The 21,659-nt window shown below is 37.1% G+C and overlaps 1 protein-coding gene across 2 annotated transcripts in view; it reads right to left on the bottom strand.

The window, feature by feature from the left end:
- UBN2 (ubinuclein 2) overlaps positions 1 to 21,659 on the bottom strand; it is a 53,510-nt gene that overhangs the window by 14,530 nt on the left and 17,321 nt on the right. For both annotated transcript variants that reach the window (XM_026069092.1, XM_026069090.1), the window contains 11 exons: positions 19,106 to 19,243; positions 17,948 to 18,060; positions 16,326 to 16,824; positions 12,821 to 12,891; positions 11,958 to 12,087; positions 10,593 to 10,711; positions 9,806 to 9,919; positions 8,255 to 8,398; positions 4,646 to 4,696; positions 3,179 to 3,221; positions 950 to 2,488 (listed from right to left, as the gene is read on the bottom strand). In XM_026069092.1, the coding sequence (XP_025924877.1) occupies positions 950 to 2,488; positions 3,179 to 3,221; positions 4,646 to 4,696; positions 8,255 to 8,398; positions 9,806 to 9,919; positions 10,593 to 10,711; positions 11,958 to 12,087; positions 12,821 to 12,891; positions 16,326 to 16,824; positions 17,948 to 18,060; positions 19,106 to 19,243 (2,961 nt within the window). The remainder of the gene's footprint in view (positions 1 to 949; positions 2,489 to 3,178; positions 3,222 to 4,645; positions 4,697 to 8,254; positions 8,399 to 9,805; positions 9,920 to 10,592; positions 10,712 to 11,957; positions 12,088 to 12,820; positions 12,892 to 16,325; positions 16,825 to 17,947; positions 18,061 to 19,105; positions 19,244 to 21,659) is intronic.

Genomic DNA, 21,659 nt, shown 5'->3' with positions numbered 1-21,659 from the left:
GCTAAAAGAATATTATAAAGCATTATAAAAAGTGAGTATCCATGCAATAGCTATGCACACTGTTCAGGAAAATACACAGCTTTTCTAATTTACTATAGACCAAGATTCTGACTTACAATGATTTAGTCTAACTTTACTGAAGTAGTAGAGCGATAAAAAGGGGAGGAACACCTCAAATTATCTCAGTAATTAAACCATCCCCTAAGAAGAACACACAACTTTGGAAAGCAGATTGTCTTCTGGGTAAATAGGTTTGCACAGCTTTTAGAACACCACTTTCAAAATGTTTGTTTTGTATGGCTTGTCTTATCTTTGAGAAAGTTCTGCACGAGCTCTCTCAAACCATTTTTAGGAAACTTATGCATTGATGAGCTCTTTCATACAAAAGAAATACTACAAAATATATATTTATTCTCAAATATTAGAAAAGACCTGCAAGTGTTATTCTAATAGATGTCTTGTATTATACTGTAACCACAAACAACTGAACTTCAAGTTAAGCATGAAATGTGGCAAGTGTACTAAGACACCTTTTCATATGAGCACCATCACTACAAATAAGTATGCAAGAACACACATATCCAATAATGCAGGACAACACTGCATCCCCTGAAAATATGGCTGCAAAAAGCTTACCTTTTCTAGTGTTTAAAAAAAAGATAAATAAACCAAAACACTGAGTTCTGCTGCACCACCATACAGACCAGTCAGTATTTTAAGTGAGGATTCCTTCCCCTGCCTGATCATTGGATTTCACAATCAGTTGGAATGCCCATTTCATTAGTGTAAAAAGATTTCAGTATTAGCCTTTATGTTTAGCAGAGGCTTAGCATAAACATTAAATTTATGACTTATTTTCAAATCAAGATATTTTAAGAAAGGATGTTTATGAAATAAGTGTAATAAATATCAACATAAAGATATAATTGTAAACCCATTACATGCATACCTGCACACTGGCTGCTACAACTGGAGACCCTGAGGCAGAAGATGGTCTGTGTGGAGTTGACAATTGTTTAGTAGCACCCTGTGTTCCACTTCCTGCTCCCCCAGACAGACTAGTCCTACTAGCTCCACTTGAGTTAAGGTTACTGCCTCTGCTGGCAGGTACATTCATTCCAACTCCACCCGAATTATTTTTGCCAACAGTTCCAGAAGGAGAAGAGCTGGGCAATTTTGAAGAAGCCTGAGGGTTCTTTGCAGGCTGAAGGCCTGAGGTGCGATTAGAGGGCAGCAAATTCATTGTGGGAGACTGCCTGCTGATATTTACACCACTGGTCTGTTTATGAAGGGGGTTGCTGCTGGAGTGACTACTCTGGGAAACTAGTGCACTTGAACTGGAAGAACTGGGTGTTGTTGCAGGCCTGGGGGATGAGGTGGACTTAGATGAAAATTTAGGTGATGCATTGGGCTTGGGTGTCACAGAGGGCTTAGATGCAGTGGACTTGGGAGAGGCAGCAGGTTTGGGAGAGGCAGCCATGGAGAAGGGAGGCTTGAAACCCTGGGAAGAAACCTGTGACACCATAGCCTTGGCTAAATAGTTACTAGAGGTAGAGGTGCTGGATGTTGTCCGAGAAACCAGTGGGTGAGATACTTGAGAGCTGCTTCCAGATGAGGCATTAGACAAAGGCAGGCGATACACTACAGACTTATCTTGAGCCTTGATGACTGGTGACGAACAAGACAGTTTAGGATTACTACTCAGTTTCACCACTGGATTGGTCTGTGATTTACTAATAGTTGCTTGTAAAGGAGATACATATTTCTGTTGTACAGCTGAATGCTGGTGCAACTTTGTCACCTGCGATGCTGAGGAAGAGCCACTTTGGGCCTCAGAAGATGACACTAAGATATTAGCCTCCTTGGGTCTTTGAGAGGAGGTGGAAATAGCTGCTTGGGTTTTAGATGAAGAAACATGGGTCTGTGAAGAGGAGGAAGCAGCCTGAATCTGGCTTGACCGCTGCAGTCCTTGCTGAAGTAGTTTGGCTGGCAAAGGCTCTAAGGAAACCTTAGGATTTTGAATTGAAGATCCAGCAATAAGGCCTGAAGAGATACCAGTGTGAACTAAGTCCTGGGGTTTCTTTGGTACTGGCCCTGTGTGACCAGCAATAAGACTTGATGAATGGGGTGTTTGAGCAGGCTCTACTTTCTTTGAAGTTGCCAGAGGCAACTTACTCATGATGCTTGCCAGTTTCTCTTCCCTCAGCCCAGGGCGGGGTCTTGATGTTGATGTTTCTACAGTGGACCCAAGAGGTGATCCCTTGGCACTGTTATTGATAACTGCCAGAGCATCAGAAATAGAATCCAACGAGGGTGGATGGAAAGAGAGATCTTCATCCAGTGAGTCATCCAAGCAGATAGTCTCCGGAGCTGGTGTGCAGCTAGAGCCGGTTGGGGTGCAGATAGGTGTGCTGGAACTCAGTGTAGCGGCACAACCTGAATTGACTGAAGATGTACAGGTTTTCTGTTCTTTCTTTGGACTGGAGTCCTGAGAAGAGAGAGAGGAAAAAAAAGGCTTAGCAGCCTTTCTGGAGCTGAACCAAAGTCTTCTTTAGTATAATACTATCATTCTGTAAATTCAGACAAAGATCTACTGTTGAATTTTCCATATAAAGGTACCTATGATACCTAGGTATCAGAGTCCTGTGTGCTAATTCGATATTTATATGAAAAAACTTAGTGCTGTTGCTGCACAAAGATGACTACCCCACACAGTTAAGAATAATCTATGCAGCAAAGAACAGGACAGCTAATCTGATATTTATGCAAAATGATTACTGAATTTAGACCCCACAGTCATGTCTAATGAGCACCTGTATCACCACACTATGTTATTCCCCCCAACTACACATTTTTTCAATGTTGCCAAATTTAATACTAGCTGAAAACAAAAACAAAGCACACATTAAAATTTTGAAACTTTAATGCAACTAGTACCTCTTCATAGTCTATTTTCAAAACTTACATAGTTTAAACTTCCAAAGCTATATAGACAAGTCTTTTATATTACTTTGTTTAAAGCCTACATCACCAAGCAAATAAGCCCTCTTACAGCATTTTCTTAAACTACCATTTTCTGATGGAACCTTTCTGCCAGAATTTTTCCAGATCACAGGCAGAAAGCTTGTTCAGGTCAGAGTCATATCAAAGTCTTAAATTAAAAACAGGCTGCATTTACCTTCACTTTGGGTTTAGGTGCCAGAATCACCTTCTTTTTTGCCCTAAAACAGGGGAGACAGATATGCAAATCAGAAGACAAAAGAAGGACAAGTCATTTTAGTATTAACTGCTACCCTGATTATATCTAAATAAACTAAAAGGTAACTACTGTGCCACTGCTTAAATAATATACTATCCTTGAAATAGAAATTGGGTGAAAATATCAGGAGGGGTGGGGGTTGGATTGGAAAAGAAAGAACAAGCATCCTTTTAATCTATTTTCCCTCATCAGGTGTCTCTGTAGATACATTAGATATAAAAATTCACCAAATTGTTGATATAATCTAGTGTATGTCAAGGTAAGATACTTGTTTGTACTTTTTTCAGCTTAGAAAAACCTCAAAATATCAAGTAATTTCAGCCTCTTACAATCTTAAGAGTTTGCCTACTTAGCAGAGCTTTATCCAAACTGAAATTACCTGTAACACCTCTATAATTTCACTTTATATTGCCATCTTTTGTTTCATCTCATTTGTATTACATCAAGGTACAAAAACAGTTGTGGTGGGTGCTCTCCCTTCCTCCCCCAGCAAAGTGGTTTGTTGCTTGTCAACTGTAAGACATATCTAACTTGTTTGTTGCAACAAGCAATTTAATAAGCTTCTAGTGTTTTCCGCAATTTAAATGAAAATGATTGTGTCAACTGCAGTTATGCAAGCAAGGATAGCATTAAAGGATAGCATTAATATTCCTCAGCTTCAAATTAGAAATTAAGCACTTCTCACCTTCTTGTCTCACTTCTATTTCCTCAAAAGGATCAACGGATTAACACCTTATAGTTCTTTTATTCTCCTTTCCAAAGCAATTAGGAACATGCTCAGTTTTAAAAAGTATCTATCTTCCTGAAGGTGGACCACTGGGCAGTTTTAGTATTAGGTAGAAAAATATTCTGTTAATCATTTCTATCACAAAAAGTTGCAATTTAGATGGCATTCAAAGCCATAACTGGTTACTTGAATATTGGCCTAATGACAGTGGGTCCTCAGAGGGATATAGTACTGTTTGAGAATCAAGAAAGTAAAATTCCATCAAGATATATAGTCTACTGTGGGTAGGGAGATATTTTTGAGGAAAAGAGCAGGAAATACTGCAGTCTGTGGATTTGATTTGTTATGCTGTGTAGCAAAATTTAGGCAGTGTACAGCATTTTGAAATACTTTGATGAAAAGGCATTAATCCAAGAACAAATATCCACTTGAGATATTTAATCACTTAATTCCTGAGTTAAATTACAGTGCCACAACACTACAGGCATATGTTAAAGCATTATAAATTTGGGAACTTTATAAATATCTTCAAAAAACCCCCCTAGATATGCCCCTCTGTCCAGAAAGAGGTAGTATGAAGATGGGAAAATATTAAGAACTAAGCAACACAATGCTACAAACTACTTAAAGATACTAGCAAGTGTCAGTATTATACTCACGGAGCAGAAGTGAGGTGATTGTGAACACTTCGGCTTTCTTTAAAAAGCATCCTGGAAGAGGGTGAGAAAAGAAACATAAGATGATTCTACATGGACAATCAGCACATGATCCCCAGGTACTCAACTATCCTTAAATTTTCAGAAGAACACTTTGATTATCTGTCCTCAAAGCAGATGGAAAGTAAATTATCTGTATTGCTGTTACAGTGCAGTTACAGGCGGGCATAAACAGAAGAATGTTAATTAAAAAAAGGATTAAGCTTACATTTAAAAATTCCTAAAATTCAATGGCCAAGCAGAAGTCACACTATTACCTCCTTCATCAGGACAGAAGAAACATTTTGAATTCTCCCTCTAGGGCAGCTAACAATATTTCTAAAATCAAATTAAGGATTACTCTAAACTCTTCAAACTAAGTACCCACACACTGATCACAGGTTTGGGGTTTTTGTTTTTTCTTTTTTCTTTTTCCCCTCTTCAAGTGAGGGGATGGAGGTGGAAAATCAGAATATAGGAGAGAAGCTTGTTTTTTAGTTTTTTAGTATTTTGTATAAGCCATTGTGTACCATTTCTGTGACATCAATTACACTGCATCTACACTTACACTTTACTCTGGAGCCAATGGTGCAGCTCCATGAATGGCAAGACTCAATATAGTAATCCCAAGAAAGTTCACGTGCTTTTACTCCTGTGTTATCAACTCCTGCTCTGGAAAGTTAGAACAATTCCTGACATGTACTTATACTACCGCTTGCTGTCCAAATGCAGCTATAATCAGACAATTAATGGAAACTCACTCCCTTTCCCTACTCCCAAGTAGGTAAGCCTAAAGTGGTATTGCACAGACACAGCCAAGATTTTCCTACACCAATGTCATTGTGTTAACACTGACCACACCACAAACAGCTGTCTAAACAGCTTCCACCACTGATAACACATCCTGTAGAGCTGCAACAGTTATGAAAAAAATCCATGTATCCACAAGTCTCAAGCAAATTAATCAGAAAACATTAAAATCCCCTATCTATGGTTCCAGTGCTTGCCATTCCACTGTTAAAACTTCCAGCTCCATTCTCACATCTATTTTCTTCACCCCAGTCTCCAAACCTGTATTACATTACTCTCCATCACAGACTACTGAATACCTACGAAAAACATCAGGAAATGATAGGGACTTTCCTCATTACAAGTTCAGTTTGCCACTTTTAGAAGTATCTATCTATTCCTGCCCTCTTCCTGCTTCTTGGTGCTTTGTTTTTTCCTTAGTCTTTTTCATTTGGGGCATCCCAGTCACCAGTAATTTGTAATGCCACGGTATATAACAGCCATAGCATAAATGCACATTAAACAAGTGTTACGAAGTTAAAACTAGTTGTTCTGATCAGTCACTTCCAGAAAGAGAACAAAACACTATCGTTTCTTTTCTATGGACTGGCAGTTGTACCATGCAGGAGCTGACATCTATATTTTCTTTCTGTCTCTTACAATATAACCTTTGACAAAACATTTCTCTCTTTTGGCCCAGTCACTACAGTTTGGTCATTGCCTGTTTGACAAAGTTACTTATTCCTGTTTGAAGCAGATTTTTAGACAGAAAGAAGCCTGAATTTTGTGGAAAGAGCCATCCCATAAAGGATAGATAACTATTTGCTTCTGAAAAGTCCAAAATACAAACAGTGATTCCAGTGCAGCTGCTCTTATAACAGCACAGAACTATTTCTTCTCTTGTCAGGTCTCAAAAAATAGTGAACTGTTGACTGGCTTTCACTGGCACATAAAAACATCCAGTTTTCTGACAGAAACGCTGAAAGCAACAAATGCATCCATTGCAGTTATAATCCTTAAGCTCCAACATATTGTAACAACATAGTTGACTTGTGCTTTGAAACCAACATAATTCAGGTACAAGCTGTGGCATCTAAGCAGCAAGATAAAGATTTCAGATAGCGGAAATTGTTTCTTCCAGAGTTTAGCTTAGAATCCTTATAGATAAAATATGAAATATACATAAAATATAGGATGGAGAACAAGTAGTCTCTCCTTCAGACACCTTCCAGAAGTATGTAGGATGGGATGCAAGTTATATTTAAGATATAAACCCAGTAATAATTGATAAGGTACAACTCAATAAAATACATGCTCGATGGAAGTCTTTCATAATGTTCAAAATAGTTTCTAAATGCAAGTACAGGATAATCTATATGTGAATACATACCATTGCGGTATCAGAACTGCCCAGTTTGTAAACAGTCTTGCTGGTCAACAGAAAGTTATGCTCAAGCAGCTGTTATCACTGCTTTTTGTTGAAGCCACTTTTAGAGAAAGTTTAAAAATCTGATAGAACTTTTTAAGCACACTTATCCTATGGAGTGACTACTCTGGGAAACTACCTTATATGCTATTATGTTTTCAAATATAAAGTTTTGATGTGCTTCACTTATGTATTCTAGAATGACCATACACCATCACCTGACTACTTCACTGCCATCACCAGTGATCTCTCCATATCTTCTCTTAAGCAAAACTGCAATCAATTCCATGTCTTGTCTTGTCTACTTCAGTAAAGTCTTCAAAATAGGTAACATCTCACTGGCATATTCATCAGCATATTCACTATATAAAGATGGATCCTTGAATAAAAAATAAGCCTCCTGTATGCCAAGAAATGTAGTAGCTCATTTCATTAGTATTTCACAAGCAAATTATTACAACCTGATTTTTTACACTGGCTACTCAATAAAATATCAAGTATAGTTATTTTTACAGCTTGATACAGATTTGACTAATCTATACTCAACATATCCTTCAGCAAATCTATTAGTACTGTTATATCACCTTTCACACTTATGTAAAGATTTGACAGAAAACCTGTTATGGATGCTACAGAAGGAAAGGATTCAGACTTGTCACCTTGTATTTGCTTCTTTCTGCTTCCACTTCAAAATGCTTGAGAACTTTGCCAAATTTCTATTTCAGAATGACTGGTTATCTCATTTTATTCTTACTCTGTGTGGTTGTTCCCTCTTAATAAGTCAGTAGGAATCAAGCACAACTTTTCATTAAGAAAACTGGTGCATTTTGAACAGCAGCATCACACAGCATCACAATTGCACATAGGAAACAAGAGTACAAAACTTGCTATAAATAAATAAATATATACATATATATTTAGTTAAAACTTTGGTGTTGAAATTCCAGCTTATAAATTTAAAGTCCACATCACACTGCATCTCAGATTGCTTTCTATATCACCCTCCATCACAGGAAAAACTTTCCAAGCAGTCACCCTTTCCTCCACCCCAAAAAGCAGCATCATGGACAATGGACCATGTTATGAACATTACTAAATTCAGTCCCTGGCAGATGACTAAAGAGAATAGTTCTCCAAGAAAAGCAGCATTCTTTCAGCTCTCAGGTTTACATACAAGATGGAAACTTAACTTTCTGAAAAAATATCCGCTCTTCTACAGTATTCCAGTTCCACTAGCACATTTTGAACTTTTAAACAGCCCTTAATGTCAGTAGCACATGGATGAATGAAGCGTATCACAACAAATAAGGTTCAAGAAATAGTCACAACACAATAAACATATACAGTGGGTATCTTACCTTGCCTGCATCCAGCCCTTAGGCCAAAGTGGTTTCACCTCTGTTTCCATAAAGGTTTTGAGGTAATCTTCAGCAGACTGACTTCTATTTGGCTCTAGCTCGTAACATCCCAGCTTGATCTTGACAAGATTACACAACAAAGATCTGCAGAAAGAAACATAGAACAAGTGTATTACAAGAACCAGTCCTTTCTAAAGCTCAGCAGAAAAATCCTGAGAAATGGAAGAACTAACGCTGCACAACTGCTGTCCACTGGCAGTTATAGAAAGAGCTCATCTCTAACCACTTTTTTTTGTAAAATTTGCCTCTAACATGTTTGCTGCCATAACTGGTATGGTTTGTGCCTCATCACTGCTCTCCTCAGTTTCCATCAGGCCTTACAGCTCATTTCTTTTTATCTTTAGAAGCTTTTTGTTATTTGTTCCCACATCATCTTTGTAGTCTCCTTATACCTGAAATGTCTTCTCTCACTTTGCTCACAATGACCTCTATCTCAGTTAAAAATAGAGAATGTCCAAAAGCAAGTGCTGGATCCCATTCTACACTGAATTATCATTTCAACAGAACAGCCTTTCTGACAGAGGTGCTTTTTTTTAGTGTCCTTAAAAAAAAAATTAGAATTGCACAGAGACAGATAATGTTCACCCTTCTGAGCCTCATGAAAAGGCTGAATTAAAAAACAAGACTTAAATATCTCTTGTCCTTAAATATGGCTCCTCCATATGGAGGAGCTATGCTGATTATACATATTACATGAAGCTCACTTCCCTGTTGTCTTACAATAATACGGATGAATAAAGATTCATTTTGAGAAATCCAATGGCACGTTCTAAATAACACTCATGCTTGTTCTAAAATCAACTTAGATCTTCCATGAGAAATTACTAGTTTAGTGAGAGCTGCTCACTAAAAAAAAATAATATATATATATATATATAATCTGTTTCTTAAATAATCTAGATAATCTTAATTTTCAATAAAATCTACTCTAGGAAACAGAACAATGAGACTTCATCATTTCAGACAAAAATCTGTGTTGCTCTCCAAGACAACACAGAATTTGCGCTCCAAGGGGATGCATCCATCATACATTCTGGACTGCAGTTTGCCCAAGGCCTGGGAGGCCTGTCAACACAGCACAGCCAATTTTGGTGACCTTATTGCAAGAGACATCTTAACCACTCTTTGGATGACAGTGTTTTGTGACAGCGTTCCTAGAATGGTGTGAAGCAGCTGTAACTCTGCTTACACTTCTGTTCTTTGCTTAAAGCAGCTCACTGTGCTAGCTCCAGAAAAATTTTCCTGCATTTGGACAAATCACATCAACAAGCAGCGAAAAAAGGGTTTGGTGTGATCTTGCCTTTCAAGTCAAAGGAAAGTGTGCGCAGCTTTCTAGCTTGACTATTTTGTTCCAGTGCTCTCCAAAGCTTCGATGAACTGCGCTTCTGAGAAGGACTATTTATTTAAAAGTATTGTGTAATAATATCCCCCTAGTGATCCCATTACGAAGAAAATGAAAAATCTTGGTGGAAAAAGGTAGTTTTGGCTCACCTCACTGTATCATCCCAATGAAACTTTTTTCTGGGCCCCACAACCCTCTTTCCAGGTTTCTCATCATCATCTTCCTCTGATCCATTTTTCTCTCGTTCATCTTCTGCTTGCAACCTAAATTTAGAACAATTGTTTTCTTTATAGGTATATGACACAGACACAAACTGTTTCCTTAAAGAAGAAATGAGTGCCCTGTTAGGTGCCGGAAAAAGAGACCTGTCTTCAGATTCTCATTATACCCTTCTGGGAAAGGTAAGTAGTTGATCTTCCCCCTCCCTATTGCTTTGTGGTCCTCACTATCACGAGCAAAAATGGCACACTGGATGGACGCCATCAGGATGCTGATGATAAACTTCATATAGTGCCTCTACTTGGAAAAGGAAAGGTGCTGATCAATCTGTTCATGACTCCGCAAGTCTGAAATCAGCTAGCTAGGAGGGAAATAATTACAGAGAACAAGAACAAAAGCACAAAAGACAGTCAAGAACATGAACACATCTCCTTCTATTGTCTATTAATCTAGCACGCTGGAGTCTCCTGTATCCCTCTCACAGTTTACAATTTTTCTCTCAAGACCTATACCATTCAGTTAGCGGGATTTCTTGATAGAGTCTGGTGATCATATCATTTAGATGAAACTCTAGGTACTTTGTACAACTCAAAACATGCAGGCACGTACAAAGGAACTGGAGCACACTACTTTGCTGGGCTCAGGGAATGAGAAACCTGGTGACAGGCTTCCAGCTGGACTCTAGAATGGTCATGTACATACTCCAGAAGTACCTACTTGGCATTCTTGGCTTGATTACGGGCCTGACAATCCTCTTGATATTTGCATAACTGTTCAGGCATGACATTACTGACAGCCAGTTTCAGCTTTTGCAGTGGTTCTCTCAAACGGTCATCCTGGGAAAAGATAAACAAAGTGATCCTATTAGATGCAAAGTAAAGCATGTTTCAGAGAGTTCCTGAGGAATTATTTTCCTCTCACTCCCAAAAGGCAATATTTCTAGTACTAACTATTGACCGCAACAGCAGTTTCCTACATGACACTTCATTAATTCTGTATGGTCCAACAACAATATAAAAATGCACACACTTGTAGCTTCTCATACAACTACGTAGTTTTAAGCCCAGAAATCATGAAAGGTAGCCACATACAAGGAACCACTTCATGAACATCATGGTATGATCTCATTAAACAATCCTTTTCAATCAAAAGAGGCAAGAAAAACTGAGTGGATAAAGCAAGAAGACTCGACTGAAGAGTATCCCAACATTTGCAAATAAGTAACAAATCAAGTCTCCAAAAACTCTGTGGTATAAAAGTCTTTTGGGTAATGAGCAAAATCAGGACTATATATTTAGGATTATCTCCAAACATTAAAGCGGTATCATACTGTACACTTACCTATATGTTTTAAGTTCTCTTCCTACATCTTCTGACTCTGCATTCTGAGTCATAACTGTTTCCTGAGAACTATAATACCATGTGCTATTATGTCCTACTGCTGAACGCAGAAATAGCATGTGAAACTCTTCCCTCCTAGTATGTTTTTAGTTTTCTGCATTCACGATCCTCAGATCCTCTGCAAGTCTTACTTCTGATCTCATCTAAAGAACCAGGCCAGGATACTTTAGATCAAAATAGATTTTCTATTCAAGAGGAAAGCATATATATTCTTTAGAAGAAAAGCGACTGTAAATGAAGTATGAAGTATTTGCAAGATTGAAGCACAAAGGCAGTATACCGGCTCAAAAGAGATAAGCTACGTCATCTAACATCAACCTATCCCTTTTTTTTCTTGGCACAAAAATGAACATAATGGTCATTTTTTTAACCTGTCCTAACTATGATTACTGTGGTGCTCTGGCTCCGCTACTTTGATATGTATTTTGTATCCAACTTTCAAAATGAAAACATTTCATTCTCATACACAGAAAGGTCTGAAATACTTAGCAAATACTAGTTCTCAAAATAGCCACAATAATAGGAACACAGACAAACAGCATTTAAACCAATCTAGCAACTGATTAAAAAAAAATATTTTGCTTCACTGGACACTGCATGGCTGTTGCTCTATCCTTCTGCACTCTGTCCTCCACTACTACATAAATGACTTATGCTGGAGCTACTCTTCCCCGCCATTACCTGGACATTGAGGTGTAACTTCTTCAGACGCTTTATCAGTGTGTCCTTATTGCATGGCACAAAAGCCTCAAGGTGAGAGTACACTCCATTGCGGATGGCAGGATTTATCTCCTGTAACTGTAGCTCAATACTGACAAACAAACAAGAGACAGCCAACTAGTGAGGCACTCCAAGATGAAGATGACGACTGAACAAAAACCCTAAGAAAGTTCTGTATGCATAACATATTCGAGCTATGCATACTAAAAATAGCAGCTTGGGATATATTTTCAGACGCATTAAGCTAACCTTTTAAAAAGGAGGAAGTCTTAATCAATGGTGAGAGGCCATTCAAAAGACTTTCAGGTACATATTTTCCCAGCAATGTTGAACACTGATATTCAAATTTAATTTCCTCATGCGATTTCACATCAAGCTTGATTCAATTTTGGCTATTATGGTTTCCAGAGATTACTTTTTTTGTTTCTTAGAGTAAGAACAAAGAACTTTCTATATCAAATGCTTGGTTGAAGGATTACAGAGTCAGGAAAGTCTGCATTTTCCTTCATAAAAGCTGAAGGCATTTAAGTTTATGAAAATGTGGGACAGGAAGAAAATAATGGCAGAGTTTTGTTGAATTTTGCACACAAAGTCAAGGACACAGGGCACTACAAAACACTTTACAGTGGATAAAGACAGACAGATACTTAGGACAGGAATTGTATTCATATACAAGTCTCTTTCACTAATAACTAGCTTAGACTGATCTGCCTTACATAAACTGTTGAGATCTTTTTTGGAACAATCTCAGTAATACCTCCTCTCCCGTACTTTTCCTTTCACCCCCTTTTCCAAAAGGGGGAGTTGTACAGATAAGCACTTACTCCAGCAGAATATTATTCATGTCTTGTGTGAAAAATTTTTTCCTGCCTTCTTCATCAAACATCTTTGCGGCCTGAAAAGACAGCAATAAAAAGTACCCAAATGTTCATAGCACATATTATCCCAACAAACTTAGCATCTTCAGCTTTACAGCTGTATCAATTATTTTCCAGAGAACAGCATTACATGAAAAACAAACTATTCTTAGCTATTTAGAAAAGGAGGTGAAGATCACTATCATATCCAAATAAAAATTCCTCCTTGTTCTAAGGCAAGCAATCATTCTGCTTGGAATCTGCCTGGATCACTGAGGTTAACATACTATTCTTGTTAAAAACACTGAAGAAAAAATGGTAGAGAGCTTTGTTTTAATATCTCACCTAAAATAATATCACCACCAGCAACATTCCGGTATCACTGTTTGCTTAAAAAGAGCAGCATTGCTTGACTAATCACACTGCTCTCAATCCATATAAGGCTTCTTTTCTTCCTTTATTATTGTGCATGGCCCAGTCATAACTCTGCAGCGTTCTGAGACAGATCATCTCAACCCCTGAATGCAATTTCTACAAGGGAATTATGTATGCTAGAGGAATACCTCATCCCTCTTTTCTGATGCTGTCCAGCATTCTCTCCATCTTTAGACTTGGGGAGTGAAGATTGGAATTGTGCCCCACTCTAATACTTTTGTATTTTTGTCTGGTCTCTTCCTGACTCTGTTTGGGATGGAAAAAAGGCAAGCTTACTCCTATATACACTTCCTTTTATTAAGAGTTTTTTCCTGGCCTCTCAGAAAGGCCCATGCAGAATCCCTTTAGTTTTGCCTCTAGATTCTTATTTTTCACAAACCATGACAGCTTCTAGGAGAAAATCATGTCAGTTCCCTGCATCACTCTACAAAATCATTAAGATCTTCCTTCTAGAGTTCCTCTACTCCTCAAATGTATGGAAGTCAAGAGAGAAAACACCTTCAAATGCTCTTATTTTCTTACTATATTCTGGCACTGGGACCAGAAAGCCAATACCCAACAGGTCTGGAAAAGGGTAAGCATGCAGAACAGCATGCAAGTGTGATATCATACTGAATGCCAAACATTTGCGGCAGTCAGTATGCTATAAGGCTGACTATTCAAGTAAACTGAAAAGGCTTGATAATTCTGCCTTTAGAAAAAAGTAGTCAATAAGCTGTGACAGAGCTAAAAACTGCAAGTAAATGCAAGTGTTAACTTGATAAAATTCCTTTATTACTATGAAATACTTACTGTTCTTGCTCTTTGAAACTGTTCCATTTAAGTTGGAAAGAAAAATATTTTCTATCATTATGAACTCAGTATTGCACAGAAAAGCAGGAGTCTGATACTTCATCAGAATTCATGCTTTAGCCCATCATCTTGCATGCTTTGTCATTTCAGTAGTGAACATCTACTGGAGGCTTTTTTTTAGCTCCTGTAAGGACTATACTTTGTTCGCTACTTTCTACTGTGAAGTCAGTTGCTGAGGGTATAGTACTATCTGTTCAAAGAATACTGAAACATTTGTTCTTAAAAAAAATAGGTTATGGATGTTTTTAAGTAATAAGATACCAAAGAAAAACAAGTTTGGAAGTCTTAAATCCAGTTTCTTTAAGAATAATTAACACAACAACTAACACCTTAAAGTGGAAGGAAAGATATATGCTTTGATGTTGGGGTCCTAGGGAGACTTTAAAGCTGACTTTAACACTATAGTCATACAGCACAATGCACTGGTCTTTGATGAGAGTTACACTGGGACATTCAGAAACACATTGCTATCACTGAACTTTTTGGTCCAAGGACAAATTATCTGGACCACTATCTTGACAATACAAAAAAGCCACCTTATTACTTTCCTGCCGGTGTGCAGTATTATCTTCTGCCAAAGTAGTTCAGAACTGCCCACTTAGGGAACTAGAAGATATGAAAGGAGGTCGGAAGTTTTTATCGTATTCAGCCAAGGGCTTTCTAAATAAGTTTTAAAAAATATATTTTATCCAATTATATCATAACTTCATTAAATATAGGCTTTTTCCTACAGCTTCATAAGCTTTTTAGCTTTCTTTGTACTAAAGAGCACTAAAGCTGCAAGCCCCATAAACATTTGAAAAAAGTTTAGAGGAGCCATTTTATTTTTTTCTCCTTTTTCAGAATAATGTTCTACCTCACTGATAATGTTTCAGCTGACGATGACTTGTAGGAGGTAAGGAAGTTGCATTTTTAGGTCAATGTGCAGTGGAGTTCTCTCCCAAATATGACAAAACATATGGCTACTTCCAAACCCCATGAATAGACTTGCTCTGCTCAGCCAGCCCAAGCAGAAAACATAATGATTACAAACAGAAGATTGTAGAGCTGGGATTTCCAAAAACAATTGACTTAAAGCTTTCTTCAAACCGGCTGGCTTGCTATGCCATGCAGCAGAGTGAATTTGGGGCAGGCCACTAATACTTACTGATTTTTGGCCTAATCCAATTCTACTTCTGTCCTACTAAGAACTTATTGCTGATTCATAGCAAAGTTAATCTGAAAACTCAAAGGTAGACAAAATCTTCTCACTTGCTTTAATAAATATTAATCCCTTGGCTACAGTTAATTCAGTACATTTCAAAACAACTAAGAACACTGTAAAAAGTTTACATACAGGTAAGATAGAGTAACAATAACTATAATGTCTAACCCACAGCAAAGCAACCTCTGCTACTGTGTACATTATTGCTTTCCAAAAAGGTGGTATGGTGAACTACTTTCTCAAAGCTTAAGAGCTTCATTTTATTCTGAGTAAGGAAAAGCTGTGCTTTATTCTGAATAAGGAAAGGTTTGCATGTAGAATTAGAACCTGAACTATCAAACAAATTTATTCTCAACTTAAGATAACATCCACAACTAAAACAAGGAGCATAATAAAACACCTTAATACATCTGTTCCTTTTAAATAAGCTAATAGGATGTTTGGAACCTGGGAATTTAATATTTTCCATTAGTATTTTTGAAAAATATTTGGACTCCATGCCAATCTTCCAAAAGGAAAATATTCAGAGCTTTTTTTTTTTTTAAACTGGCAAATTAAGAACATTCATATTACAGGGCCAGAATTCAAAGCTGACATTAGATTGTAAGTTAGAACAGTATTTCAGGTTTCTTCTCCAGCACAGATGAGAAAGCAACCATCCATTTTACCAAGTATTAATTCAAGTTAAAGAAATACTGACACTCCCATTATGGAAAAATATTACAAGTTATTGTACACAGAAGATTAAGCAGAAAACCTTATTTCCACTGGGAAATACCTCCTCAACAATCAACCTGCATCATCTCTGTGGTCATATTTGCCTTAGTCTAATTACAGCCATTAAGATTAACATTAAGGTCAATGCTACACTTTTTAATGTTTCATCCAGTTTTTCCACAGATAACAGCTCAGGCCCTAATTATTCTTCCTTGTTTTCTCAGATTCTTGAATGCAATCCCTTACCAGTGAGTTCATACTTACTGTTCGAAGGTCTCCAATGCGCTTTTCAAGAAGCATAGGCAGACCTTCTGGGAGGGCCGGCACCTGCTTGGGTGTCATGACCTGAGAGGTGTAGGTTGCCTGAGTGACATTTCCATTTTCTCCTGACAGCTCAGATACCGGGCTGCCATCAGAAGTGCCGTCAAGCAACTTGTCAAAGTCAATGTCTCCCAGCATCTCCAGGGCACTTTCAGCTTCTTGCAGGAGCTCACGTTCATTTGTGCTACCAAAAATGGAGAGGACAGGATCATTGATCCTGAGGTTCAAGTCAGAGATATCATTTCCTGCACTGAGAGAGGAAGAAGGAATTTTACTAGGGGTAGAGGTTGCAATAGTCACTGGAGGTTTTGGACTAGATTCCTTCTTCCTCATGGCTTCCTTCTCCTTTTGAAATTTACGGATCATGGCAGCCAGAGAAAGTGAGTCTTTATATAATTTCTTTTTCTTCTTTTCAGACTTGTGTGAATTTAAGGCCATTACTCTGTAGAGAAAAAGAAATCTTTCATTAGAATGTATACAACTTCCAAAGCCTTAGCCATCTTCAGCAAAAATGTCCAGTACAAATAAAAGAAATTAGCAGGGGGAAGTGAGCATCTTGTGACAGGCGACAGAATAGTCTGAAGATGGAAGCACAAAACCCTTGCCATTCATGTGATTCCATGATCTCCAATTTCTTGCTATGTTTTGTATGCATTAAGGCAAAGCTTATTTATTCTTTGCTTCTCAATTTAAGTATGGAGAGGTTGGCACCACTGCTAAAGCTATGGCTAATCTATGCTGCTAAAACACTTCAAGATTTACCTGACTCCCAAATGGCGGTAGTTTGCTTTAAGTGTAGACATGCTACATAGGTTAAAAAAAATTCTCTTGACTGCTAAAACTTTTTTTTTTTTAAACACATACAGTATCAACATTTATATGCTACTCAAATTGAGCATTTTTCCCTAAATCATCACCATGACAAAAATAGTATCAATAACAAATTTTCAATACCAACTCAAATATTTGTAAGATAGGAAAGCTTTCACTCAAGGAGGGTTTTCCTGAACCAATTAAGTAAACCCACCACCTTAATCATTCCGTACAGGTCTCAGAAGATGGGAAAGCTCACACAAGACACATTTAGTGAGAAAGATAAATAAAAGATAAATTTAGTAAGAGACATGGAGAATATTTAAATTGTGTTTACATTTTTCCAGAACAGGAGTCTGGCGATAGGAAAAAAAACAAAACTATTTTTCATTAGAAGATAGAGAGGAAAGATACGATTTTTACTGCTACAAGGCCTTCGATAGAACAGAGATGGATAATGCTATTCATAGACTCAGAATTTCTTTTCTGTAATTTGTCTTTCCATGTTTTACTGTTCACCATTAAAAATGGAGTCAAATTAAATTTAAAAAAAATGTTTTTAATGTAGAAGATTAGCTTGTAGAACTAATTTATAAAAAACCACACAAGTTTCCAAACAAAATCTGTTACCTATTAATTATGGCTGAAAAAACCCTTTATTCTAAAAACCTATGGAAATCTTGCTATGATGTGCAAACTTGAAACCAAATCTCACATACAATTCAGAAGTCCATCTAAAGAAAGAAACCTACCCCAGCTGCTTAGGAACTTTCATTTTCCGAGGCTTCTTCTCCTTCTCTGTCTCTTCGTCCTTCCGCTTGCGCTTCTTCATTCCACGGTCTTCACTTTCTTTTAACTTTGCAATCTACAAAGCAGACCAAATAAAGGACAATGGTTTTTCCATCCTACAAGGCCTTTACAGCAAGAAACATTTCATTTTCCCTACACTTTCCAATTCAAAGCTGACATTACCATAATAGAGCATGGGGGAGAGAAAGGAAGGAAAAAGGACAGACAGGTAAATAACTGTCACTTTTTCATCTGTAGAGAACCTGATACTTTCCTTGCACTTTCTTTCTGTTTCTAATTACAAACTTATCATAAGTAGCTATTTAATTTACATTTTTCCAGTCACAGAAAAGTACCTTAGTTATGTGTAACATCAAACAGTAGAACCGGATTCCTAAGGAACAACTGCAGTTACTAACAAGCCTCCATTGTTAATCTTTCTAAATAGTTATTTTATTCACAGTTTTCAATACTAAAAATATTTTCCAGATCCTAAAATTACCTAATAAGTTAAAAAAATAAAATAAAATGCAGGAAAGCACAGGGAAAGCAGAAAATTCCAGAAATGCCATGGAACTTGTGAATGTCATATGCAAGCTGTTATACTGGCACTGATCATAACTTCTGGGAGTACATAGAACAGTACACTGTGAGAGACTGCATATAAACTTCTTTTAAAATAGCTAGTCTTATAAGTTGAACTGCATTTTAACAGGTATTTTGTGTTAAATGTTATTCTGAATATTAGGAACCATTACAAATCATGCAAATTTCAGCAAGATTGTAAATACACTGTTGGGGCATTTTCATATTTTCTTCTTACATAATAAAATTATTGTAAAATTAAGGAACTATCTATCACTTCTTAAAATGGATGGGCACAACTCATTTGCCTGCCTACAGAGACTGTTAGTCTTACAAACCTAGACAACCTGTGGATATCATGAGTTATTTTCCCAATGCTTGTACACTAGCCAAAAAACAGAAATTGCTATAGAAGAAAACTGTGCATCATTCAGTTTTCAAGCCTCCTCATTTGAGGCATTCTAATCATATTAAATCTTTCCCAATTTCCACCTAGCCGTAAGTTCTGTATATAAAGTACAGTTATTATCACTCACTTTAGGTGGCCTGTGCTTTTTGTCTTCTGCAAAGTCTTCATCCTCTGAGTCAGATGCCTGGCGGAACTGCAGTGTACCAGTGTTGATATAAAACCCTCCATATTTGGTTGTCAATGATGCAGGAACCAATTCATCATACTGGGCAGGAAACAGAAGGTAATGGGTTTATTAGTATTTCTTAATAAAATGAATCAGTCATTTATTTACAAGTCCCTACAGATAAAGAATTAAATACTAGTACACAGCACAGCTTCCTAGAATAGAAACAGGAAACTAATGCTATTGAAAACTTACTGGCCAGGGCATAGAACATTAATGTTATAGAATAACCTTCCTACTTTCAAAGCAAAGTTTATCTGGAAAAAGAGAAAGTATAATAAATAAATAAATTTTAAAAAGCTTTCTGAAGGGAGTGAGGATGGGCACATAGGCATTTTTTCCTCTGAGGAGACAACCTTTTAACTATTTTTCCCTGGTATTCCATCTCTAAGAGTACCTTATGCTAGAAGGTTAATCTCAAGATGAATAAACCATTTGAATAATTGAATATCACCTGCCAATGAACAGCTTAACTTCACTGTTTATTGCCTGTGTTAGCTGGGCAGTAGGCAGGCACACAGCAAGCTACTTGTTCTAGTCTACTACAGCTTTAAAGGCACACTAGAGACATCACTGGTTTACAAAAAATTTTTGTAAAAATACTACCTCTATACATTTTAAATGGTAAGTTTCATACTTCTATTGAACGTCCCTCAATTTTACAAAAGAAAGTGCATTTTATCCTAGCAATACCTTCCAGTATTCATACACTTCTATCACAGACCTTTTCAGTTATCTGTAAGTGAAAGATAGCTACAAACACTTATTTTCAGAATCTAGTGCTTGTATCTTAAAAAGAAAGAAAAAAAGAAAAAAAGAAAAGGATAGTAAGATGTCATAATGGAAGAAGTTCAATCTATATCAGAATTTTACAAAATTGGATATTATTATATACAGGAAACAGAACTGAAAATATTAGAGATGCTTGCTTTTGTAAAACAAGCATAAAAACCCTCTCAGATTATATGCTCTTTTCGTTGAGACAGCCACAGTAATGCTCGAGTCTTTTTCCCAATTAGTTTTTATTAATACATACCTCTGCAGTGCATGTGACAGCTTCATACTGTTCCAACACACTTCACATGTAATATCTCTAACCAGGCTGCCTGCTCGAGTACCTATCCCCTCTTTTAAAGTTCTCTGCAGTTTTCTTTTGTTAAAATAACCTATCCCAGAGAAGACAAACTTAACCCACAGTACCTGTTACTTTATTTATGATTTTAGGTGTCCAATATGACATGGCCTAGTATACAAAAACTACAATCACAGGACTTGTTTTATTGAAAGTCAGATATTCTCACTCTGTTTACACTGTTTTGAAGCCATGAAAGGTTTCAACCTCTTATACACAGTGCTTTATTTTGCACAGTACTCAATATACATGAAGGACTTCAAGTTAAATTACAAAGCCATATCTCAAAAATATTACAGTCCAAAGACAGAGAGGAAAAGAGGTCAATGTTAAGTATAGTGGAAGACAGGATAATTCTATTATTTTATGATCAGCAGCTTCTCAAGAATATGACATTCTCCCCCAAGCATTATCATAACCCAGTTAATCTCTAGGAAATATCTTGCTGTTGGCAAATTTTCAAAAAGGCTGAGACAACTCATAGAACCATTCTAGTTTTATGCATAAATACCAACAAAGCATACCACGAAAATATTTATAAGAGAAACGAGGGAGGGTTGCCTTGACAATGCCATTATTACTATGTAGAAGGACAACACTGCCCTGAACTGCTTCAAACTCTTCTGGTTTTGACTTTCAAATACTGAAAATAGCAAGATGGTGAACTTAAGCAACAAATACATTTCTGGAAACTATAGCCTGTCTGGAGGCATAAAACAGGATGTCTGTGCAGCATGTGTGCCAACAAAAGTAAAGGAGGAAGCATTTACAGGACTCAGAAAACATTACAATGACCAGAAACATACAATAATAACTAAGAATTGATTTCTGCCCTTCTTTTGAAGGAAAGTGTTGGATTTTAAACACACTTTAAAAGTATGCACTCAGGCAGAGGAAAAAGTCAATTCCAAGCTACATCTGTAAGCAATAAAGCAAGTATGTTAGCATGGCCAAATGATTAAGAGTTAAGTAGGATACATGAGAACAAAACAACACCTTTGTTACTTTGAAGCTTCAACCAGCAGGCCTTCCACCGCATGTCTGTTAAGATGGAATATGTGCTAGATTTCAGCAGGTTGAATAAATTAGTAGGCAAGCACACACACTCCCACAACGTTAACTGAAGATGTGTGATCACTTATAGGAAGGGAACACACACAGTGTCAGGTAGACTGTCAGGTACCAAATTAGCTCATTCCCACTGCACAGGATGAAAAAAAAAATATACACCCCCCCCCCCAAAGATACAGATAAAGAACCAAAAGGCCTGGGCTAGCAAGAGCATGAAAATAGAAGCGCTATCCAGAAAAGGAAAATAGTTAT

This window comes from Apteryx rowi, unplaced genomic scaffold, assembly GCF_003343035.1.
Source record: "Apteryx rowi isolate R43461 unplaced genomic scaffold, aptRow1 scaffold_287, whole genome shotgun sequence".
NCBI lineage: Eukaryota > Metazoa > Chordata > Aves > Apterygiformes > Apterygidae > Apteryx > Apteryx rowi.
The sequence above is the reverse complement of the archived record's forward strand: the minus strand, read 5'-3'. Positions and strand labels throughout refer to the sequence as shown.